This window comes from Heptranchias perlo, chromosome 26, assembly GCF_035084215.1.
Source record: "Heptranchias perlo isolate sHepPer1 chromosome 26, sHepPer1.hap1, whole genome shotgun sequence".
Taxonomy (NCBI): Eukaryota; Metazoa; Chordata; class Chondrichthyes; order Hexanchiformes; family Hexanchidae; genus Heptranchias; species Heptranchias perlo.
In genome coordinates, this window is record NC_090350.1 from 39,919,313 (window position 1) to 39,944,248 (window position 24,936).

Consider the following 24,936-nt stretch of genomic DNA (forward strand, 5'->3'; position numbering starts at 1 on the left):
AGCACTCAAGTAAAGCTCCCCTATACTCACTACCACTATTCTACCTTATTACTATTGCTAATAAGTGTGGCCAATGAAACTGTGGGGGGAAAAAACCCAGCAGTACAATTACACATTTGCCCCTCCAAACTTCGGACAAGTCCAGAGAGAGTACTTTGCGCTGTGTAACACCAGGGTGAAGTACTGGTGGTTGAAGGCCTGTCACTGGTGGTAAGCTCTGGACATCCCTCCCTAAACCTCTCCACCTCTCTCTCCTCAAAGACGCTCCTTAAAAGCCACCTCTTTGACCGAGCTTTTGGTCTCTTGTCCTAATATTTCCTTATGTTTCTCGGTGTCGAATTTATTTTGATCGCTCCTGTGAAGCGCCTTGGGATGTTTTACTACATTAAAGGCACTATATAAATGCACGTTGTTGTAGTGGTGGGAGCAACTTGAGATGATGAGTTAAGAGCAAGAAGTGTTGTAGTTTAAGTGAAATGTTTCTTGTAGCACATGGGTACCAATACACCAAGTACACCTAGTAACATCAATAGCACTTGAGCCCCAGGTTTTCAAACAGGGGCTCCTCGGACTTGAGTTCTGTGAGGCGATTCTGCGGTCTGTGAGGTAATGAATAACATTGCATAGAATTTACAGCACAGAAACAGACCATTCGGCCCAACTGGTCCATGCCAGTGTTTATTCTCCAGATGAACATTTTCATCTCACCCTTTCAGCATATCCTTCTGTTCCTTTCTCCCTCATGTGTTTATCTAGCTTCCCTTTAAATGCATCATAGGAAACATAGGAACATAGGAACAGGAGTAGGCCATTCAGCCCCTCGTGCCTGCTCCGCCATTTGATAAGATCATGGCTGATCTGTGATCTAACTCCATATACCTGCCTTTGGCCCATATCCCTTAATACCTTTGGTTGCCAAAAAGCTATCTATCTCAGATTTAAATTTAGCAATTGAGCTAGTATCAATTGCCATTTGCGGAAGAGAGTTCCAAACTTCTACCACCCTTTGTGTGTAGAAATGTTTTCTAATCTCGCTCCTGAAAGGTCTGGCTCTAATATTTAGACTGTGCCCCCTACTCCTAAAATCCCCAACCAGCGGAAATAGTTTCTCTCTATCCACCCTATCTGTTCCCCTTAATATCTTATAAACTTCGATCAGATCACCCCTTAACCTTCGAAACTCTAGAGAATACAACCCCAATTTGTGTAATCTCTCAATGCTATTTGTCTCAACTACTCCTTGTGGTAGCGAGTTCCACATTCTAACCACTCTCTTGGTAAAGAAGTTTCTCCTGAATTCCCTATTGAATTTATTGGTGATCTGCTTTTATTTATGGCCCCCTAGTTTTGGTCTCCCCCACTAGAGGAAACATCTTCTCCACGTTTACCCTATCGAACCCCTTTCATAATTTTAAAGACCTCTGTTTTGACAGGGTCATCCTTTGGACACATGGAATTTGTGATAAATTGCCTTCCCAGTTTCATTTGGGTCAGGAAATTGCCCAGTTGTTTCATTAAACTAGTCTAAACTCTTTAAGGTGTGTGGATGATGCCTATCACTCAATGGAGTGAGAAGGTCGCCCCCGAGGTAGGTAATCTATCCTTAGAGCAGTCAGCTGCGAGCATGAAGGAAATCTTTGCTACCGTACATACAATGCCATTACACATTGTTTGACTGAGTTGTTGAAGTGAATGATTGCTGTACCACCTTTTTGATGCAATGATTCGGAACGCAAGTAATTATTTGCTCTGTTGTACCCTCACAGGCAGCAATACGAAAAGAGCTAAATGAATTCAAAAGTACAGAGATGGAGGTGCATGAAGAAAGCAGAATGTATACAAGGTAAATTCCAGTCTTTAACTCTCAGAATGAACCCCTTTATTACTTTATAATGCCGATGGAGAGCTTTGTGCATCTGTTAGCTTTTGCAAAGTTTGCGCCCACGTGGCTCAGTGGGTGAATGCACTGCCCCCTGTGGTATTAAGCCCTACAGATCAAGCAGGTTTCGGGTTTGATCTTAGCTAAGGTGGCGCTAAGCGTGCCCCTGAGCTAGGGCAGAGGACATCAGCTAGCTTTCCAACTCTTGACTGCTAACCATTGACTCCTGCTGCAATTCCCCTGTGCGCAGAAGGCTGCTGTGGGGCGGGGTCATGGGAATGTGAGTAGGCCATTTGGCTCCTTGAGTCTGCTCCGCCATTCAATCAGATCATGGCTGACCCGTACCTCAACTCCATTTACCCGCATTTGATCCATATCCCTTGATACCCTTACCTAACAAAAATCTATCAGTCTCAATCTTGAAAACTTCAAATGCCCCAACAGCCACAACCATTGGGGGGGGGAAGGGGAAGAGTTCCAGATTTCTACCACCCTTTGTGTGGAAAAAGCACGTCCTGATTTCACTCCTAACTGGCCTAGCTCTAATTTTAAGATTGCCACCCCCTTAGTAACATCGAAACCGGAGTAGGCCCGTTACCCCCTCAAGCCTGTTCCGTCATTCATTAGGATCATGGCTCATCTGTATCTTAACGCCATTTACCTGCCTTGGTTCCGTAATCCTAAATACTCTTGCCTAACAAAAATCTATCGATCTCAGTTTTGAAATTTTCAATTGACCTAGCCTTAGCCTGGATTCCCCCACCATAGGAAATAGTTTCTCTCTATCTACCCAATGTCGTTTCAAACACCTCAATTCGATCAACAACAATAATAACGTGCCTTTAACGCAGTAAAGCGTCCCAGGGCGCTTCACAGGAGCGTGATCACCCCTCAACCTTCTATTCTCAAGGGAACACAAGCCACGTTTATACAACCAGCCCCCCATTATTTAACCCTTTAAGCCCCGTTCAGGTGGACGATGCAAGGGGCTTCCCTACAGAGGGGGAAAATAGGTAGGCCTGTCACCTGCGGGAGCTTCTCTCGTGCCTCCTTGGTGGTTGCTGCGGAGTAGCTTCTGGTCTGTCTGTCTTTTGGTTGGAAAGGTTTTTGAGCACGGGGAGACTGTACCAGGGCAAAACTAGTGTAGAAAATATTTTAAACTAAAGCTGTGTGTTGAGTCGGCAGAGGCACTCGGATTTTGGTGTTCCAAGGGAGTGGAAAATCAGCCAGGTTTTCTGCTCCCGATAGCTAGAAAGTGCCCGTCATTAGATATTACGTAGAATGCACAGCACTGAAACAGGCCATTCGGCCCAACAGGTCCATTCCAGTGTTTATGCTCCACACGAGCCTAAATATTGAGCGAGAACGGGATCGGGTTCAGCTAACGTGCCCTCCCCATTAATGAATAATCTGCTGAGACTTGCTGTGCGGCCTCACAATGGAGAATAGCTCTACTTGGACCGGGCACTGGGCTACGGTGTCGATGGAATCAGCGCCTTCAGGAACGGAGAAGGGGAGAGAATTAGCAAATAAAATCTTCTTCATAATAACTGGCTTTGCAGCCGAGTCACTCAGCGAGTGGTTATGATCTGGAATGCGCTGCCTGAAAGGTTGATGGAAGCAGATTCAATCATGGCTTTCAAAAAGGAATTGGATAAATACTGGAAGGGAAAGACTCTGCAGGGCTATGGGGAAAGAGCGGGGGAATGGGACTAATTGGATTGCACTTACAAAGAGCCGGCACGGACTCGATGGGCCGAATGGCCTCCTCCTGTGCTTTAACCATTCTGCAATTCTTCTTATTTTTGCTGGGGGTTTTTTTTGACCACATTAGGGTTAATGTGAAGTGCGGAGGTCACTGGTAATTTAGGGATCAGCAATGGTTCGACTTGTTAAGAATTGAGATGTTTCTCACTAGGACGGGCAGGAAAGTGGAGTTGAGGTCGAAGATCAGCCATGATCTGATTGAATGGCGGAGCAAGCTCGAGGGGCCACATGGCCTACTCCTGCTCCTATTTCATATGTTCTTAGGATGTGGGAGAGAAGTATTTTTCCACAGCTGATATTTTAAGAGGGTCACCAGAACCTGCAATTTTTTTTAATGAAAATGTAAAAATGTTTGCAGTGACCATTTTAAGGCTTCTTTCGGTATTTTTAATACTCCCCTGATTACGCTGGCATGTGCTGTTGGCGGTGTTTTTTTTTTTAACTTCGCCCAAATGGTCATTTTTCAGTTTGAGCCACAACGTGGGGGGGGGAAGAGAGTGTCGTCAGCTATTGTACCTTGGAATGCATCGCTCAGTCTGACTCTGCCACCGCTCACTTTCCAACAGGATGTTCACCAGATCGCGATGAGCTTAAACCCCGACTGAATTTTCAGCCCAGCAGGATGGGATCAATCGTAGTTCCCCTTTAGTGCCACTCTCAGATCAGGAAACTCATCGCTGACTGGTCGATCAAACCTGTGACCTTCTGGTTGTCCGTGGCTCAGAATCAGAGTGGGTGATGCCGTCGAGGGGGGAGAATGTGAGAGAGAGAGAGAACCTGCATTTATACAGCAACTTTCACATTTTCAGCACTCACACCTCCGAGTCAGAAGGTGGTGGGGGGTTCAACCCTCACTCCGGAGACTTGAGCCCATAATCTACGCTGGTACTTCAGTGCAGTATTGAGGGAGCGCCGGAGATGCTTTACAGCCAATGAAGCACCTTTGAAGTGTAGTCATTGTTGTAATGTAGGAAACGCGGCAGCCAAATTGCGCACAGCAAGATCCCACAAACAGCAACGAGATAATGTCCAGATAATCTGTTCTTAGCGATTATTGGTTGAGGGATAAATATTGGCCGGGACACCGGGGAGAACTCCCCTTCTTCAAATAGCACTATGGAACCTTTTACAGCCACCCGAGACAGTCTAGTGCCTAATCCAAAAGACGCACCTCCAGCGCTCCCTCAATACTGCCCTGAAGTATCAGCGTAGATTATGGGCTCAAGTCTCCGGGGTGAGGCCTGAACCCCCCACCACCTTCTGACTCGGAGGTGTGAGTGCTGCCCACTGAGCCTCGGCTGAGAAGAGAAAGAAACTGGGATTGTGTTTAAATAAAATTGCTGGGCACTCTTGTCTTAATGACTTCTTTCCTCTCTGTAGGTTTCATCGACCATAAGAACGTGTACAGATACAAACGGAAATCTAGCTATAAAGTATCTGTGCAGAGATGATGGGGATAAAGCGCGTCTCCTGAATACTGTACCTGAAGCCATGTTGTATTGACACTTCTGTACAATGTATTCAATACACATTCAGTGAACCCGGTGCCATGGGGAAAGAAATCAATACTTGATTACCGTATCTTATGTAAATCCTTCTTTCATCAATTAACACATCTTCGAAATGGTGATTCCCCCTTGATCATATCTGTCTCTGCGCCTCCAGATTTATACGATACTGCGGTTGGTTTGAAATCGCAGCGCTGAAAGGACTTTTAAGAGCTGCTGGGCATAGTGTGCTTGGGAGCGGTTGTATTTTTCTGTTAACTTTTACTGGAGATGAACGAAATGTGGGTCTGTGTGTACAGACTAAGCTGTGCCTCCCCTCTCCCCCCCCCCCCCCCCCTCACCTCTTCCCCTTCCCGCCCCCCCCGCCCCACCTTTTCTTCTTTATTTTTGTTTTTGCACACATTACGGTGGTTTTGCTTGGACACTTCGATGAGCTGAACGTGGGAGTTTGCTCCTGGTCAACGCGATCCTTGGTCCCCGAGTATCTTTCCCGGTTTCTGCATTGCCTTCACTTCCACTGTCAATTCCATCGCCCTTTAGCTGCCGGTTTCTCCAGTGGGCGGATGACTTCTGGAACAACTTCAACGCAAGGAAAACTTAAACGGCTGTTTTTTTTTTTCTGCGACCAATTCCACGCAAGAGTCCATTTCTTTTCTCTCTCCTCTTCTTAATCAACAAGTACTGATTTCACTGAAGCAGGTCTCTGTTGAAAGGAACGTTTCGTTGCACCTGGGCACCATCCGAAAGGCACCGCAGTTCTGTGGAAAATCCCGTACCCCTTTGTACAAAGTCTGGGATTGGTTTGTATGGGACCATAAAACGTGCCCCTATGGAAAAATGCACCACCCTCGACTGCTGTATAAAACGTTGGTTTAGAGTGAGTCAATTCGTGTACATTTGTCTTCCTGTTTAAATATTGAATAAAAGTATTATCGTGACTTTTAACAAAAAATAATAATCAGAATCCACTTAAAACACTACTTGGGGGTAATTTCCTTCTCAACCAAACTGTCGACAGACAATTATGTACTTGTTTTAAGTTCTATCTCCTGGACATTTTAAGTTGCCTTGTAATTCTCAGCAAATCAATTTTTTCATTCCCACTGTCTAGTGGTTGATGGCGTACACAGGCTGACAGTGGAAATCGTAATTTATAACGTTTTTTTATTAAAATCTTTCTCACTGCTTGTATTTTCTCTGATTATCAAGCAACGGACTTAAGTGTTTTAGATTGGTTCTTAATCTGCTTTGACATTTCAGTATATTCCGGTCATGTTTCACGAATGTAATGTGCTGACTGGATTGAAGTGATCTACTGAACTTGTTAAAGGGTTTGTTTTTACTCAGATATAGAGTGAGGCACTTCCTCTGGTTTTTATTTGTAATGTTCCCAGTCACCAGTCAGAAGCCTCTAGATATGCATGTCAGCAATATTGCAAGACACTTGTACACAGACAGACCAGTGGGACTGTCTTAGTTAACTACACTCTGAATCAATGCTTCGGTTTCCTGGCAATAAAATTCTCCAAATTATCCCATCTAAATATTTGCTGTGCATTCGTTAAGTGTTTGATGGGTTTTAACATTGGAGGGTCATAGTGTCAAATATACATTTGGAGCAGCATTAAAGTGAAGAGCAGGCCAGGTGTATTGGCATTGAGCAGCTACTCAGATGCTAAAGAGCAACACTTGATCATGTTGTCATGCTGCAACATAGCCAGTTTCGACCGTGCCTGTTGTCATGCATTACCAATCTTGTTTCTTTTCTGTTTCCTGTCTATCACAGCCCATTTTAAGGTAAGGGGTAACGGGAGAGAATGAATAAGCTTTGAAACGCATAAAATTTTTATTCTCACTTTCTGTCAAACCGTTGTGAACTGCGCATTTGAAATAGGTTTGTGCTGCATGTCACTATTGGTTGATGGGGTCAGTAATACACACGGCATGTGCTTCCATGATAACAATTGGATTGGTGCCTCAATGGATTGAAGGTTAATGCATCAACTGGTGTTGTACTGAGCCATGCAGGCTGGAACGATCCCTGGTTTGATCTCTGTTCTGTGCTGCGTTAGCTGAGCTCAGTCAGGGTAACAATCTGGACTCTGTAATTACCCTAGGTGCCCCTGGGCTAAGGAGGAAAGGCAGCCAGGAGTTCCCACTCCTGATTGCTATCTGGTAACTCCTGCTGGGGAGCACTCGTGTAGATGTGACGGGGACAGGATCAGGGCTGGGCCATCGAAGAGCCTGCCAACACACTCGCTAGGTTTGCACGTGAAGACTGGACACATGGGGGAAAGTACCAGAGGAATTCTGGTACCCTCCAGCACAAGTCAGCGACTACAAGAGAGATGGGGAGAAAAATGGGAGGGCAAATAAAAAAAATAGGATAGGACAAGGAAACAAGGGTGCTACTACACACTGGAGTCTTTGGGACGCAAAACTGCTAAGAATCTAATTTAATATTTTTCTTTTGTTTAAACCAGCACATACAATGTGGCAGGGATAAAGAACCCCCTTCCCCTTTTTAGAAAAGAGAATTATTGCACATGTATGTAATATTTTAGCAAAATATGTTAATACATTTCCTTTTTGTAAAGAGTTGGGCATTTTAAAATTGTCTTACTTGTACCTTACTGTCTGGTACAGCTTGTGAGTTTACCATAGAACTCACATCATGATGGTACTGTTTTTAAGTTTGAGGAGATCTAGCGTTTAGGACTGTCAACTCAATATTTTTGTTTCACACTTGCTTATCTGTTATGAAAAGCAGCTGAACAGAGAGGAAGGTTAAAAGACAATGTTAAAATCCAACCACCATTGGGAATTGTCCTTTTTAAACAAAAAAGACACCTGAATTAATTTTTTTGCAGTCTGTATAGTTGTTGTATGTACATTTTCATATGAGTTGTAAATAATTGAACAAGTACTATTGCTCTTATATAAGAATGTTTTTGGTGTATTTTGTTCTCTTTCTTTTATTAAAAAAAAGTAGATTCCTATTGGTTGTAAATTGGTTGAATTTTAAAAGAAATCGGCACAAAAATCCTCTGCTGCGCTCCAGTCACTCAGTGTGCGTCATAGCATTTGTAGAGCAGGTCATTCTCAGCACAAACTGAACATTGAGAACACGAGGTAAGCTTCTGGGTAGGTTAGCGGGGGCAAAAACCTGGGAATCATCTAAACAGTTGGATGCTATGAAGGGAGGATGAGAGGGTATTTCTGGATGTGTGAACTGAGTTGGAGCTAATGTCCATTCTCATCTATAGCCACCTTGTAAGTTCCACCTTCAAGGGGATTTTTTACTCCAGAAATTATGGAATAGTATCTTCATCAAAACTGAAGCTTTATTTCATTTCTTAAATCTACAATTGAAAGTTAGTAGCATTTCTGGTGTACAAGCCATCATTTCAATGACTTGGAGGTGGAAAGAGAAGGAAGCATAAGAGGTGGAAGAGCTCCTAAGGTTGACAGTCAAAGCCACCTTTTGCTACAATTTCTCTGTCGCCCACCCTTGGGAGTTTGATTTAGATTAGTTCCATTCATGTGGAGTCCCATCAGAAGCTGTGGGACCAGTGTGGGGGTTAATGCATACAAATTCAGGCAGGTGAGTATCTGGCTGTAAATTTTTTTATTTAAAAAATAGTCCTATTATCTACTGGAATTATTTTCTTCAAATCCTCAGTCAAGCAAACTAGGAGCATCATTTTAATCCAATTCATCTCAGAAGAATGGGATCTTTGAGTACCTGCAGCCATTTACAAAATGTGACCATAGCACTGGAGTTTAGCTGCCAACCTTCCTCGCTGGCTCATGGTCATAACACTCGACCTTTTTTTTGAGATGTGTGTCGTGCTTACCAGTAATTCTGGTATAGATGAAAAGGGGCTCTTGCTACATGTTAACCTAGATGGCACAGAGGTTTTCTGATAGCAGACCTGGGTTGGTATGTCCATCCTTCATCAAATGTAGACCAGAGGCGGCAGCAGTTTGCACTACTCACGACATTTGTACATTGCACGCTCCATTGAGATGTCGCTTCTCTGCTTTGTAAAATTACAACTTTTCATCTCTGAGAGATCTGATTGACCGGCACAGATCTGTAGGTTACACTCGTTCGTTATGTAGGTTTAACTTTTTTTAAATACATCTTGTGTAACTCAACAAAACTGGAGGAGCTGTCTGTAAAAAAAAAAAACCTTTCCAACTCAGAACGGTCAAAACTGTTCATAAGCACAAGAGACTAACAGGTGTCGTTACTTTTTGTTCCACTCTCGTCCCTTGTTTCTCCACAGCCATAGACTTTCCACCTCATCGCCTCCTTCCACCTGTCAGTGCTGCATTGTGAATACCTGGTGGGTGTGCATGGCATGGGGAGACACTCTGTTCCCATTTCTTACAGATCTAACCCCCTCCACCAAGAAAAAGCAAGGTGCTCTTTCTAACATCCCAGATGAGAATGACCAAAGTATGTCTTAACAAAGGCACGGAAGCTTGGGATTTTCTGTTCAGCAAATGGGTGCTAATTTCTATTGTGCTGTCAAACCAGCATCTCTGCGCTTTCCTTAAACGGCAGTGGATAGATACCCTCATAACCCACTGAACTCCCTCGTGTATCACGAAAACCCATACACAGCAGAGAGTGGTTTGCGCTGGGGCAGCAGATGGGGTTGGTTACGGTTGGCCTCAGCACCCCCGCGTTAGAGAGACAAAAAAATGAGCCAAGTTTCCCACTCCTGATTACTCTCCAGTGATCCTTACTGGGCAACGTGCGTGTGGACGCGATTGGGGCTCGTTTCTCGAGACCCTCCGCTGTCAAGTAACCTCTCGAGACTCACTATGTGGGCTCACGTAAGAAGAGTGGCTACTGGGCTGAGTTATCGGAGAGTATTTCGGATCCATGCGCCTGTGAGAACCTGCCTTCAGGCAAGGAGGGAAAAGGGATTTTTAAAAAATCAGACGTTGCAAACATGCACGGTAACCGACGGGAGATAACTCAGGTTTTTAAGTAGTTTTATTTCTGGTGTGTTCACTGTTGTCAATGGCTATCCATCTGGAGAGCAGGGGCCGTCCTGAGTTGGAAAGGGTTTTGATGTGCCACTAAACGATCTTGACAAGTGGCTTGTGATCCTCCTTTGCCTCACACAGTATCCCAGGCTACTGTGTGAGGCAAAGGAGGAGATTGCGGGGGCTCTGACACATATATTCAGAACCTCTCTGGCCACAGGGGATGTGCCAGAGGACTGGAGAACCGCTAATGTAATACCATTATTCAAGAAGGGGAGTAGGGAAAAACCGGGGAACTACAGGCCAGTGAGCCTAACGTCAGTGGTAGGAAAATTATTGGAAAAAATTCTGAAGGACAAAATTAGTCTCCACTTGGAGAAGCAAGGATTAATCAGGGATAGTCAACATGGCTTTGTCAAGGGAAGATCATGTCTGACTAATTTGATTGAATTTTTTGAGGGGGTGACTAGGCGTGTGGATGAGGGTAACGCAGTGGATGTGGTATACATGGATTTCAGTAAGGCCTTCGATAAAGTCCCCCACAGGAGACTGGTCAAGAAGGTACGAGCCCATGGAATCCAGGGTGCCTTGGCACTTTGGATACAAAACTGGCTTAGTGGCAGAAGGCAGAGGGTGATGGTCGAAGGTTGTTTTTGTGACTGGAAGCCTGTGGCCAGTGGGGTACCACAGGGATCGGTGCTGGGTCCCTTGCTGTTTGTGGTCTACATTAATGACTTGGATATGAATGTAAAAGGTATGATCAGTAAGTTCGCTGATGATACAAAAATTGGTAGGGTGGTAAATAGCGAGGAGGATAGCCTCAGTCTGCAGGACGATATAGATGGGTTGGTCAGATGGGCGGAACAGTGGCAAATGGAATTTAACCCGGAAAAGTGCGAGGTGATGCACTTTGGAGGGACTAACAAGGCAAGGGAATACACAATGAATGGGCGGACCCTAGGCAAGACAGAGGGTCAGAGGGATCTTGGTGTGCAAGTTCACAGATCCCTGAAGGCGGCGGAACAGGTAGATAAGGTGGTAAAGAAGGCATATGGGATACTTGCCTTTATTAGCCGAGGCATAGAATATAAGAGCAAGGAGGTTATGATGGAGCTGTATAAAACACTGGTTAGGCCACAGCTGGAGTACTGTGTGCAGTTCTGGTCGCCGCACTACAGGAAGGATGTGATCGCTTTGGAGAGGGTGCAGAGGAGATTCACCAGGATGTTACCAGGGCTGGAGCGCTTCAGCTATGAAGAGAGACTGGGAAGATTGGGTTTGTTTTCCTTGGAGCAGAGGAGGCTGAGGGGGGACATGATTGAGGTGTACAAAATTATGAGGGGCACAGATAGGATGGATACTAAGGAGCTTTTTCCCTTCGTTGAGGGTTCTATAACAAGGGGACATAGATTCAAGGTAAAAGGCGGGAGGTTTAGAGGGGATTTGAGAAAGAACTTTTTCACCCAGAGGGTGGTTGGAGTCTGGAACTCACTGCCTGAAAGGGTTGTGGAGGCAGGACCCCTCAACATTCAAGAAGCATTTGGATGAGCACTTGAAATGCCATAGTATACAAGGCTACGGACCAAATGCTGGAATATGGGATTAGAGTAGACAGGGCTGATGGCCGGCGCGGACACGATGGGCCGAAGGGCCTCTATCCGTGCTGTATAACTCTATGACTCTGACAATGCGACCAACGTTGTGGTTTCTGCTGTTATTTTTGTAGCAGTGCTTTTAATGTTTTTTTTAAATGAGAAACAAGTGTGTTATGCCTACTCTCCTGTGACTTGCTTTTTCTTTTCTGTTGCTTTTCTCATTTGTTTAAGGGAGAGGTGTCTTAACATGCTGGCTTTGCTCATTCGTTTCCCCACAAGACATGACATTTTTAAACCTTGAATAAAACAATCAATCAATCATACCCTCCTCTGTTGCTTTCCTGTCACTTATTAATGAGGTCGTTTATTAGTTCGTTAGTGACAGTATTTTGCTGGACTAAAGTATATTGGGGTAGAGTTTCCACCAGAAATAGCAGCGCGTCCGGGCAGAATTGCCCACACCACCGCTAAAGATCGGGGAATTTTAAACATAAGTAAGTTACGCCCAAAAAACACCTTCGTGTTTTCCGCGATCTTTTACGCTGGTTCAAGATTCAATTCAACGGGATCAGGACCTGCGCACAAAACTGGCCACACCCCCAGGTCGAAATTGTGCGATTCCACCAAATCTCTTCGAATTGCGCTCGTTTTCTTAGGCGCACAGGCACTAATAGGCACATTTTAAACGTTTTTACATATCAAAAAATATTTAATTTTCTAAGCAACTAACTAGTGTCCACCAATGAAACTATTAAATGGTTCAGTATAAATTTCCCGATTGCGTGCAACTCTACCCCATGATTTTTATTTGGTGAGTACCAGTTAACTAGGTGTATGGTTCAGCTGTTACGATGAGAGCTGGGTTTACGAGTGCTGGTGCTGGGAGTTGGCTCAGTCTGCCAGAATCCAAACTAAAATGAGCACCGGTACACAAAGTGGCATTCCTTTGACACAAGATGAACAGACTGCTGTGGTTTAAATACTTCACACAAGAGAGTGGTGAACATGTGGAGCTGACTGTCCAGGGACTGGCCAGCATTGACAAGTTCCAAAGGTAGCAGGTAGCTTTTTGATGCAAGGAGCATTTGAAAGATGAGAGGGAATAAAAGAAAGAGAGAAAGAACTTACATTTATATAGCACCTTTCATAATCTCAGGATGTCCCAAAGCGCTTTACAGACAATTAAGTACTTTTTGAAGTGTGGTCACTGTTATAATGTAGGGAAATGCAGCAGCCAATTTAAGCACAGCAAGGTCCCACAAACAACAATGAGGTAAATGACCAGATAATCTGCTTTTAGTGATGTTGGTTGAGGAATAAATATTGGCCTGGACACTGGGGAGAACTCTTAGGATCATAGAATCTTACAGCACAGAGAGAGGCCACTCGGCCCATCGGAGCTGTGTCGGCTCTTTGAAAGAGCTGTCCAATTTAGTCCCACTCCCCAGCTTTTTCTCCCATAGCCCTGCAAATTAGTCCTTTTCACGTACATGTCCAATTCCCGTTTGAAAGTTCAGATGGAACCTGCTTCCACCACCCTTTCAGGTCGTGTCTCCCAGATCTTGACAACCCTCTGTGTGAAAAAATTTCTCCTTACTTCCCCTCTCGTTCTTTTGCCAATTATTTTAAATCTATGACCTCCGGTTACCGACCCACTTACCAGTGGAAACAGTTTCTCTCTATTTGCTCGATCAAAACCCCTCATTATTTTGAATGCCTCTATTAGGTCTCTCCTTAACCTTCTCCCCTGCTCTTCATGGGATTTTTTTGTGTCCACCTGAGAGGCCAGACGGGGCCTGGGTTTAACGTTTCATCCGGAAGACGTCACCTCCGACAGTGCGGCAAGCGGCGTAGATATGATGGGCTGGATGGCTTCTTTCTGTGCCGTAAAATTCCATGATTCCAAAACGCTTGTGACTGGTGATTCTTTTGCTCCAGGGGTTTGAGTGAACTGAGAGGCCTGAGGATCAATGGAAATTGTCTCTTAGGCATCATCACTAGACTCGGGACAAGCTGCTAGCACCGGTTGCACCTCCACAGGCAAACTGGTCTGAGCGAAGAGGTCAACGTCAGGCCACCTGCCTCGCCAGCAGCAGCACTTCTGTGGTTGCGACTCCTGTGAGCCAACAGGCATTACGCCCCTAATTTACATATTTAAGGGGCCTAACGTCTGTTTTATACGTCCGCGCGGGACGCCTAAAATAAGGTTGGGCGCAGGCCGTCCCATTGCTAAATTGGTCTGTTTTACGCCTGACAAACGGGTGCAACGAATAACAATATGAGAATTGCATATCTAAATACACTGAAAAATGTGTCACTTTATAATATCTTGTTCAGAAATGCTGTTACAAGGTGACCAGTGCATTTGGCCAATGGGACATGCGTTTGGCACTCTCCTTGATGGTCTCTGGAACTCCATTCTATCCACACTCCAGCTCATCCAGAATATTCACATCTTATCCCCTACCATTTCTCATCACCCCTGGTGACTTCTACTGGCTCCCTGTGATTGGGCTCGGGAGCTGCAAGCTGTCACAATGGGATGTTGCTCTGCGCTTTATCGGAAACATATGTAAACAACCAAGCTGCGATTTCAGAATAGATGGAAAGCTGGCAACAATTTGCATCTGTATAGCATCTTTGATGTGGAAAAACTCAAGGTGTTTCACAGAGGCATTAAAAAAAACAAACACTGAGACCAAGAAGGAAAAGTTAGGAGCAGATACCAAAAGCTTGGTCAAAGAGATGCGATTTAAGGAGTGTCTTGAGGGGGATGAGGGAGTTGGAGTGAGGGTGCACAAGAGTCAGAGGAACAGAGAGTCTTGGGGGTGGTGCTTACAGAGAGGGAGTGACAAAGCTGTGGATGGATGTAAACATGAGATTGAGAAGTTTAAGTTGAGTCAATGAGATAATGTTGCTTTGCGGACACGTAGGACAGAAGATCTGAATATCTAGAGCTACCTTTGGACTGTATTCACCTGCTTGGGAACAAAGTTCAAATAAATACAGGTTCTTCAGGCTGGACGTAGGATCAGAAAGACCATGTGAGCTCTGGCTGTATGCTGAATCAGAATTACTTGAGAGTGTGAAAGCGCATTCTCGCCTAGGCTCCAACACAATCTAGCAACGGAGGGTGAAAGGATCTCTCAAACAAGATGAGGCCATTTACTCCCCCGATACCCCTTACTGTCCTATGAATCTTGAGAGCACAACAAGTGGAGAGGGGACCAGCTCTTGCACATGAAAATAGTCACTGACTGTACTGCAGTCACACACCAGAGGATGGAGTATATTTTTTCTTCCAATCTCCTTCCATCCTTTTTTGAAGACTCTTGCTGGGCTACAGTTCCACATGTGCTCACAACGTTTCACTATCTCACCCAATTGCCTGTTGTCCATGTGTGACTCTAACGAGTGTGCTGGATTTTCAATAATGGATGGTAACAAAGGGAGCCCAGTCCTGTTGGTACCCACTGCCTGCTGGTGTATACTTTCCAGCAGGGATCGCTGCATAGCAATTGGAAGTGGGAATTCTGAATGAGTTAACTCCTGCACAGTGCAGGAGTCTTTCTGTCCTTGCTGTGGTCAGCTAACTCTGTACATACCAGGTATCAAACTTAGAACATACGAAAATGATGGATAAGAAAAGACCAGCTGGTCCATCGAGCCTGTCTCATACAGTCATGTTCCAATTAAGTATCATAATTCCCAATTCTCCCACCACCGGCAATCATGTAGTCACCTGGGAGGGGCAACAAATCAGAACATCTGTCTGATTACACCAAATCATGATATGGACAAATCCATTTAGCCACCAGGGAGTTAATAGGGTAATATTTAATGTATATTGATACAGAAGTGTCTTGTATATGTACCATGTCCATGTAGAATAAAAAGCAATGCTCAAAATTGTGTACAAACTGATAAGTGCAAAAATTTTTATATAAAAAGTAAGGTGTTGTGTAGTTCATTAAATTAAATCAAACTTACACACAGCCCTGGGTGTGGTGATGCCTTGTGACAACAGACATTGTTCTCCACTATTTGTACCTAACCAAGGTTTCTTACTTAGAAAATACAAAAATGCTTTGTACAAATTTCTATACGGCCAATCTCATCCAAATGCTCTTTGGTTGTTCTCCAAAACACTGATATGAAAGCAGCTGACGGAGAAATAATGGGCTAATGATTTGGGTGGAGACCCTTGGTTGGCTTGTTTGTAATGGTGAAGATTTTCAGTTTGAGTGTTCTCACTGATCAACCAAACTCAGTCCCTAGTGATGGAACGTGCTGGTGCCCCAACATTCTGTTCCACAAAGGAGTGGGATATAGATTTGTCTCCATGATTCCTCACATGCCAGTATCCCAATCCCACAATGCCATTGAGAGAGCACTGGATTTAGAAGTTAGTCTCACCTTCTATAACTGTTGACTTAAGGACAGTACAGACACAACAACAACTATAGTGTCTTTAACATAGTAAAATGTCCCAAAATGCTTCACAGGAGTGATGGTCAAACAAAATTTGACACCCAGCCATATAAGGAGATAGTAGGACAGGTGACCAAAAGTTTAGTATGTAAACAATCTTACAACACCAAGTTATAGTCCAACAATTTTATTTGAAAATCACAAGCTTTCGGAGGCTTCCTCCTTCGTCAGGTGGCATCTCCACATCAAAAGTTTAGTCAAAGAGGTAGGTTTTAAGGAGTGTCTTAAAGGAGGCGAGGTAGAGAAGCAGAGAGGTTTAGGGAAGGAATTCCAGAGCTTAGGGTCCAGGCAGCTGAAGGCACGGCCGCCAACCGAAGAAAATCGGAGATGCGAAAGAGGCCAGAATCGGGGGAGCGCAGAGATCTCGGAGGTTTGTGGGGCTGGAGGAGTTTACAGAGATAGGGAAGGGGCGAGGCCATGGAGGGATTTTCAAACAAGGATGAGAACAGTATAGCTTGTCGCATTTTGATTGAACAGCAGAGCACAGCCCCCAAAAAAAAACATTTTGGCACGAGTTTCCGGATCAGCGCTACTCCCAGCCAGCAGGTGGCGCTGCCTTGGGCAGAGGCGCGGGTTGGGTAAAGGTCAGAGTTCCCTCTCGCTGCCTCGAAGGCTCGTCGGTCGCCCGCCCTATAAAAGCGCGAGTCCCGGCCGCGCTCTGCCTTTTCGCGGTGGGGAGGCGGCCGGGTGAGTGAGGCGGGGACTGGAGGGACCGGGACCGGGACCGGGACCGGTCAGTCAGTCGGGGAGGGTCGGCTGGAGGGACCAGGGACTGAATCGATGGGGACAGGCGACTCGGGGTCGGCGTCGGCCGGTCAGGGGAGGGTCGGCGCACTGGTTCTCGGGGCGCTGTTTAATTTACCCCCGGGGATGGGGATTGAGATTGGGCCCGCGGCGGTTGCCCGGACACGGAGCCCCGGATGTTCCCGCGCGAGGGGAGGGCGGGAGCGCCCCACGTGCTGTGGGCTGAAAGGGACCTGGAGCCATAACATTAAAGTAACTTAAACCACAGTCTTCTCCCCACTGCATGGCTTTTTAATGTTTTGTTTTTGTAAATCTATATTTCACTTTCTTTTGCAAAAACAAACTTCTTCCAAAGTGGCTCCAATAAGCTGCATCCCAGGGTGTTCAGCTCACTGATTCTCAGTTGTGTTGGTTCTGCCACATTGCACCAATGCAAACCTTGCCGCCGGTGAATAATCCAGTCATTCCCTCGGTTGCAGATTGCCCGAGCCAGTTTGTTGGCTTAGAAGCTGCTTTAATGCAACTTGGAAATAAATGGAGACTGTGCAAACACGCTCGGCATCGCCATCCGAACAACAAAATATGCAACTTTACAGATTTGAACTGACCTGCCATGATTTTCCAGCTTTAATATTGTCTGGACTCGTTTCAGTTACCCAAGGGGGGGGGGGTCAGAATGGACTTTCCCCAGATTTTCCCCCTGATGGCCCTGGGGCTTTATGCTGTTCTTTTGCTCCTCAGGAGATTGCATACAATTGGGTGCAGTTTGTATGTATGGTGATGCACATGGCATCACATTCACATAAGAAATAGGAGTAGGCCAATCGGCCCCTCGAGCCTGCTCCGCCATTCAATAAGATCATGGCTGATCTGATCCTAACCTCAAATCTAAATTCATGTCCAATTTCCTGCCCGCTCCCCATAACCCCTAATTCCCTTCACTTCTAGGAAACTGTCTATTTCTGTTTTAAATTTATTTAATGATGTAGCTTCCTGGGGTAGCAAATTCCACAGACCTACTACCCTCTGAGTGAAGAAGCTTCTCCTCATCTCAGTTTTGAAAGAGCAGCCCCTTATTCTAAGATTATGCCCCCTAGTTCTAGTTTCACCCATCCTTGGGAACATCCTCACTGCATCCACCCGATCAAGCCCCTTCACAATCTTATATGTTTCAATAAGATCACCTCTCATTCTTCTGAACTCCAATGAGTAGAGTCCCAATCTGCTCAACCTCTCCTCATATGTCCGCCCCCTCATCCCTGGGATTGTGTGGGTGAAGGCTGGATGTGCCATTAGGTCTGCTGCTGTTCATGTTCTGTTTTTATTAAGACTGCATTGTGAATCACTGCCATGTGGCTGTAAAGGTGGCAGAACCAACACAATTCAGACTCATTGAGTGTTTGAATACCCTGGGATGAGTGCAGTATAACTAGCCTACAGCTGCTTTTATATTGGTTTGAGATCTGCCAGTTGCCAATGTGTAGTTCTGCTGCAGTCGGGGACAGTGGCAGTGACCTTAATGGAATTGCTGTGGTGGGAAGACTTTTTTAAAAAAAATGCTCCTAGGGCTGATCTTAAAATACATAAATGGTGCTTATGTTTGGTATTCAACAGTACGCTCTTGCTTTCCACAGTACAATGGAATCTTCTGTAATCTGTGTACAGCGGATCCTGGCGTCCATTCCTGAGACTGTGGCCGCTGCACTTAATCGGAGGTAAACTTTCTATTGTTTATTGCAGCTAGCAGAAAGAAGTCTATCTGATTCATGTGTTTGCATTTCATTCTTGAGTTTAGTAAGAATAAACCCAACATGGGCATCAGGCAAGGTTATTTTTGCTTGACTTGTGTGCAGTCTGTTCCATGATGTTGGCAAAATTTTTTCATCCCCCAAAGCTTTTGAAATGGTGAGGGTAGTGTCCTGTATATTGGTGCTACAGGAATTTTTTTTCTATCACTATATAGCCCAGAGGTGCTGAGGTTAAGCTAATATGCCACAGCGTAGGGATCAAACCTGGCCGTTATCTATAGGCTATTAGACATGCCATCAGTGTCTGTTTTTAATGTGCATTAGCTGCTCCTCATCTCCTGTTTATATGATACCCTTGAAGGGCCAAGTTTGACCGTGGCCACTTCATATTGCATGGTATGAACAGCACAGAAACGGGCCATTCGGCCCACTGGTCTATGCCAGTGTTTGTGCTCCACACGAGCGGACGTAGTTGTGAATTGATGGCGGATTGCAGGTCCTTTTGACACTGCTGCTGAATGGTTTTGTTTGCACCCTGTTTAAAATGTGCTTCTGTCATCTGCCTACAGAATAGGAAGTGATGTACATTGGCCAAATCCCAGCTAGGCTGCAGGACTGCTAGTGACAACTGCGACATGGCTGTTTGGGTGCTGGGAGAACAACTAAGCTTCCTACTGACTTAAGAGCTGGTAGGCTGAGGAGGTCAGACAGCTGGCTGAGACCTCACTGCTCTGTTTGCATGCAGTCTTGCGGGTGACTGAAATGCTAGTAGTCTAGCAAGATCACCAAAAGGTCAGCTGTGGCCACTTGTTAGGGTGCCAGTGTTGTGGATAATGGGGGCAGCCAGTTTGTGCACAGCAAAGGTAAATAATAAATTAGATGAATGGCGAGTTCGTCTTTTAGTGATATTGGTTGAGGGAGGAATGCTGGCCAGGATGGAAGAGCTCACTGCTCTACTTTGGTGCTGTGGGACATATGTCCATCTGAAGTATTGGTAGGTACAACCTTGGTTTGGTCTTGTTTGAGGATGGAACCTCTGACAATGCTGTACTCCCTCAGCATTGTACTGGAGTGTTGATCAGACTCCAACTCATCCATCAACCAAAGCTGAGGATGCCACCAACTGAGCTAAGCTAGCACAGGTGAAATGCTAAGATTAATGGTTTCTAACAGACCCATATTCTGGGACTGATTCCTGCCTCTTTTCCCTGGGGACTTCGGGTCACCAAATAAGTGATTGAGAAGCAAACACCGTTGCCATGTGTAAAGTAACTTAAAACAGCTAATGCTCTGAATTTGTTTTTGTTTCTAGATATTCTGCTCCTTGTAAAGGACCATGAGATTATATCTGTAGTGAATGTATACAAACTACTGGGATCCAGGAACGACCATGGGAATGGAGCTGAATATCTGAGGTAAATTGTGCTGAGAAAGATTAGCCATGAAATGATGAAAAGGAGCATTTAAATAGAATGTTACTTATAAATGGGTATAATTATAATCCTTTTATTTGCAATAAAGTATCTGCATGGTGCTATTTTTGATAAGACTTTGACTTTATTGCAAATAAAAGCCAGCAATAGACTTGCCTTCCACAGTGAGATGTTCCGATGTGGGCACCCAGCGAGGTTGCTCTCGTCTGGCTCTGTCCGTGTGGCGTATGGGAGCGCAGGCCTTTGGGTCTATGACGTACAGTCCCGTTCCATGACATTGGAGAGCAAGCGTGTCCCCGGCCTTCAGGCTGGTGAGGTCAGCATCCTGTATATTCCTAGACCTTCTCAGTATCTGTGCAATGACTGAGGAGATAAACCATGCAGGTTACAGTCACTTACGAAAGAACATGATGGAAGATTGTGGAAATGGGTGAGGTTGAGAACAGGGTGATGTAGTCAGCATTTTGAGGTGATCAGTGGCTGAAGCTCATTCTGATTTGCTTTGTTCTACAGTAAGACTGGATTCTGTCCATCCTGAGTGTGGAAGATGCTTAAAACCAGGAATACTGGGACCAGAAGCGATTTGTGAGGTAAACATTGTTTTCTCATTCACCAGAAAATAGAAAACCCAACGTGGGCATCCAGCGAGGTTGCTCTCGCCTGGCTCTGTCCCTGTGGCGTATGGGAGCGTAGACCTTTTGGTCTGTGACGTACATTCCCGTTCCATGACGTTGGAGAGTCAGCCTGTCCCCGGCTTCGAGCTGGTGAGGACAGCGTCCTGTATATTCCTAGACCTTCCCTGTCTCCCCAATGACAGGGGAGATAAACCATGCAGGATACAAGCCTAATTAGAAGCACAGTACTGTTGATTCTGGAATTCTCTTACTAGAATGGAAAAGGCTGGAGAAACAGCAGGTCAGTCAGCACCTGTGGAGAGATCAGACAGTTGGGAGTTTTGGGCATGTTCTGTTCTTGAGGGTTGACTGTTCCGAATCTGAAACACTTTTCTCCCTGGGTGCAGGTTTGCCTGCTGTGCATTTCCAGCCTTTTTTTGTTTTGGGATACAAACTTGAAGGTGTATGTTGCTTCAGAAGTAACTTCTTGTGAGCTATATGCAAAAAAGGCATAGATGTGTTTGTTGGTAACCTTTTTGTGTGGAAAGGATTCAGAATTTCAAGATGGGCTGTGGTGTATAGATGGTAAACTGGATGTAGTACATGTAAAGTGTTGTCATTGGAAGATGTTAATTGAAGTTGACATGAAATTTTCTGTTTATAAACCAGAGTCTTGCTTATGTAATACCAGTTTTGGAACTGTGCTGGTAGATGGTATGTAGCACCCACCATTTAAGTGAGGGGAGAAAGTAGCAGTCAGTACACACTTGAACAGATGTCGTCTTGTCTCATTTGTGCCTTGAGTCAGAACACTCCGGGATTTAAGCACAAAGCCTGGGGAGACACTTCAGTGCCCTACAGCAGGTTGTATTCTTCACATCAGATGTTAAATATCCTGTGATGAGCATGTGATGCCTGCATAAGTCACTGTACTTTCAAAGTAGTATGTTATTTATAAAGTGCTTTGAGATGTGATCAGATGCTCTGTAACCCCAAGTGCAGCTCTACTTGCGAGCTGTGAAATTGGAGGAGGGCAGACTGTGGATAGTTGAGTGGGAAATGGAGCATGTAATATCTATTATATTCTAATTTTTGTTGAACTGAAGTCCATATGGAAAAGCAGTTAAATGCTTTCAAGCTCATAGATTAAGTCTGGCCACTAGAGGGATGTTAGTTCTCAAAGCACTGTCCTGCGCATGAGGTTGGTAATTACCCCTGAGGGGTGGATTGGGAAGATTTCGGGGGGGGGGGGGGGGGCTTCACTAGGAGCAGGAGAAGACCATTCAGCCCCTTTGAGTTCTGCTATTTGGTTAGATCATGGCTGATCTGTATCTTAACTCCATTTCCCCACCTTGGTTCTGTATTGCAAAAATGTTATCAATCTGTTTTGAAATTTTCAAATTGACTCCTAGCCTCAACAGCTTTTTGGGGGGAGAGTTCCAGATTTTAATGCTAAAGTATTCACCTGTCGTTTCCTTCTTGCAGGGGAGAATTTTTGCTGAAGGTGGCTTGGTGATTAAGGTGAGTTGGTTAGTGCTAAATTGTAACGGAAGCTTTTGAGTGGTTAGATATGAAATGATAGCAGTGAGCATTTAAACGAATGTTACTTGTAAATGGGTCTAATTATAGTGCTATTGTTTGTAATAAATATGCAAGCTGCTTTTCTGAAACCATTACCCTTAATGCAAATAAAAGCCAGCAGTGAACTTACCTTGCTCAGTGAGATGTTCCGACGTGGGCATCCAGCGAGGTTGCTCTCGTCTGGCTCTGTCCGTGTGGCGTATGGGAGCGCAGGCCTTTGGGTCCATGACGTACAATCCCGTTCCATGACGTTGGAGAGCAAGCGTGTCCCCGGCCTTTGGGCTGGTGAGGTCAGCATCCTGTATATTCCTAGACCTTCTCAGTATGTGCAATGACTGAGGAGATAAACCATGCAGGGTACAGTCACTCATGAAAGAACATGATGGAAGATTGTGAGAAGAGATGTGGTTGAGAACAGGGTGATCAGTGGCTAAGGCTCAATCTGATTTGGTGAACTGTTTGTTCTGCAGTAAGACTGGATTCTGTCCATCCTGAGTGTGAAACATGCTGAAAACCAGGAATGCTGGGACCAAAAGGGTTTTGAGGTGAATATTTGTGTTTTCTCATTCATCAGAAATAGAAACCCCAACGTGGGCATCCAGCGAGGTTGCTCTCGCCTGGCTCTGTCCCTGTGGCGTATGGGAGCGTAGACCTTTTGGTCTGTGACGTACATTCCCGTTCCACGACGTTGGAGAGTCAGCCTGTCCCCGGCTTTGAGCTGGTGAGGACAGTGTCCTGTATATTCCTAGACCTTCTCTGTCTCCCCAGTGACAGGGGAGATAAACCATGCAGGATACAATTGTATAATCCAGAAACATGGTCCATAACAGTGTTTGGCTGCACAGTGAAGGTCGCAACTAAATATTTCTACGTTGTCATTTGTTCAAAATCTTAATGTTAAAAGCTCATTAGTTTACGGGAAAGTAATCCACTAAAACTTTCACAGAGCCCTAAACCATGTGTTGTCATGCAGGCCTGTATCACCTGTTGAGTCCTGATAATCTGGCTGTTGAAGCCCAGGCAACTAACTCCAAGACATTAAGATAGTTGCATGTATTTTGATCATACTTGTTCGCCAATCTGACGTGATTTCTGATTTTTTTTCAGATACCCGGAGTCCTCTAACTGGAAAGCAACAAGACTGCTGTGTCCTACTTTCAAGCTTCTAATGAGCTCATTGATTTGGGTTTAGTCATGTTTGATTTTGTTCAGTGTTGCAGCTACCAGTATTTTGAGTTGCACAGTGTAGGAACTAAACGTTCTGCGTTGAAATTTGTCAGCTTGTTTGTGCTAATAAATCAAACCTGGGTATGTATATAAGCCTGTGTTAATTGATTTGTTTTACATCCTTAAATTAGTTTTCTATTTGTTGAATATCACTAGTCACCTAATCCAATCTTTTCTCAAAGTACTTCCTCCTGGATTGGCTGTTACTCAGTTGCAGCCATAATGGGATGTGAAGCCCACTGGAGTTGAGCTGTGAAGGATCAACAGTTAAACTAGGTTCCAGCGTAGGTTGGGAAAAATCCATAGGTACATAATAGAGGCCATGAAGGGATGTTTTTCTTAAGGATTCCACCAGCCTAGCTTGCTCCACCAACCCCCCCCCTTCCACTGGCTCTGTACTTGCTTAAAAACGTTCTCTTCATCATCTTCCAGTTCTGATGAAAGGGCTTCGGCCTGAAACGTTCGCTCTATTTCTTTCTCCACAGAGGCTGCCTCACTTGCTGAGCTTTTCAAGCATTTTCTGTTTTTATTGCACCAGATAACCTTGATTAACATACAATAAATAGTGTCCCCTGGCTAGCTTATGAAGTGGGGTGGAATAGCACATAGGCTGTTTTCACCCCCCCCTCAAATCTTGTGTGAACAGCATGTACCGAGGATGTCTGAGCTTTGTCTAAAATGAGCTGCTTTTATTTATATCACAGTGCCTTGGCTGTTAAGTGAAATCTATCATCCAATTAATTTGTAGGTGTCTCAAATTGGTAATATTCTGGTCTTACTGTTTTTGCTATAATCCAATGAGGCAAGAGTGGCCCTTTCTAGAAGAAATGTAAATAAGGCTGGATTGCCAGGGCTTGGCCATGGGGTAAAGATCCCTGGCAGAAACTGGTTGGATTGAAAACATCTGTGTGCTGGAGGAGCTGTGGCCATGGGTGCATCATACTGATCTTATCAGTGGATCTGGGTATACAATGATCTAAATACACTAGTTCTGCTTGGAATTGGGCGACATATCCCTTCCAACATTTTAATAGTTCTAAAATTGAAGCAAAAGTGGTTTGTGCTATGGAAGCTGGGTTTTTGGGTCCTATTGGTCGATAATGGGCTGAGGCCAGAGGATGGTCTTGGATGACCTTATCAAGGTAAGTGCTGCATCTGCAGGTCATGGGGTGGTCTCGGTCCTGTAGTTGTCTTGACTCAAGGGCAAATGGGCAACCAGGGGCAATAAAGCCACATTATAATTATGCTAGGCTACATCCCATTCATATTGACAAGTGTAATGCAAGTTCAGTTTTCTTCTGCTCTTCCATCGTCCACCTGGTGCTATCCCTCCAATTTATTTAAA

The 24,936-nt window shown here is 44.9% G+C and overlaps 1 protein-coding gene, 1 long non-coding RNA gene and 4 other non-coding genes across 12 annotated transcripts in view; all 6 read left to right on the forward strand.

Moving 5' to 3' along the window:
* The window catches only part of LOC137342720 (phosphatase and actin regulator 4-like), a 138,199-nt gene extending 130,046 nt beyond the window's left edge, over positions 1 to 8,153 (forward strand). For all 7 annotated transcript variants that reach the window (XM_068006867.1, XM_068006866.1, XM_068006865.1 and 4 more), the window contains 2 exons: positions 1,767 to 1,843; positions 5,027 to 8,153. In XM_068006867.1, coding sequence (XP_067862968.1) covers positions 1,767 to 1,843; positions 5,027 to 5,042 — 93 coding nt within the window. In that variant the 3' untranslated portion in view covers positions 5,043 to 8,153. The remainder of the gene's footprint in view (positions 1 to 1,766; positions 1,844 to 5,026) is intronic.
* Positions 8,154 to 16,898: 8,745 nt separating this feature from the next.
* Positions 16,899 to 23,684, forward strand: LOC137342721 (uncharacterized). Its single transcript, XR_010967330.1, has 7 exons — positions 16,899 to 16,931; positions 18,623 to 18,703; positions 20,049 to 20,151; positions 20,683 to 20,759; positions 22,269 to 22,304; positions 22,835 to 22,909; positions 23,472 to 23,684. It is a non-coding gene; the product is annotated as an uncharacterized lncRNA (long non-coding RNA).
* LOC137343871 (small nucleolar RNA SNORA73 family) lies at positions 20,344 to 20,562 on the forward strand. The gene has a single exon (XR_010967907.1). It is a non-coding gene; the product is annotated as a small nucleolar RNA SNORA73 family (small nucleolar RNA).
* On the forward strand, positions 20,798 to 21,013 carry LOC137343875 (small nucleolar RNA SNORA73 family). Its single transcript, XR_010967911.1, has one exon. It is a non-coding gene; the product is annotated as a small nucleolar RNA SNORA73 family (small nucleolar RNA).
* LOC137343872 (small nucleolar RNA SNORA73 family) lies at positions 22,513 to 22,729 on the forward strand. Its single transcript, XR_010967908.1, has one exon. It is a non-coding gene; the product is annotated as a small nucleolar RNA SNORA73 family (small nucleolar RNA).
* LOC137343874 (small nucleolar RNA SNORA73 family) lies at positions 22,950 to 23,165 on the forward strand. Its single transcript, XR_010967910.1, has one exon. It is a non-coding gene; the product is annotated as a small nucleolar RNA SNORA73 family (small nucleolar RNA).
* Positions 23,685 to 24,936: the final 1,252 nt, after the last annotated feature.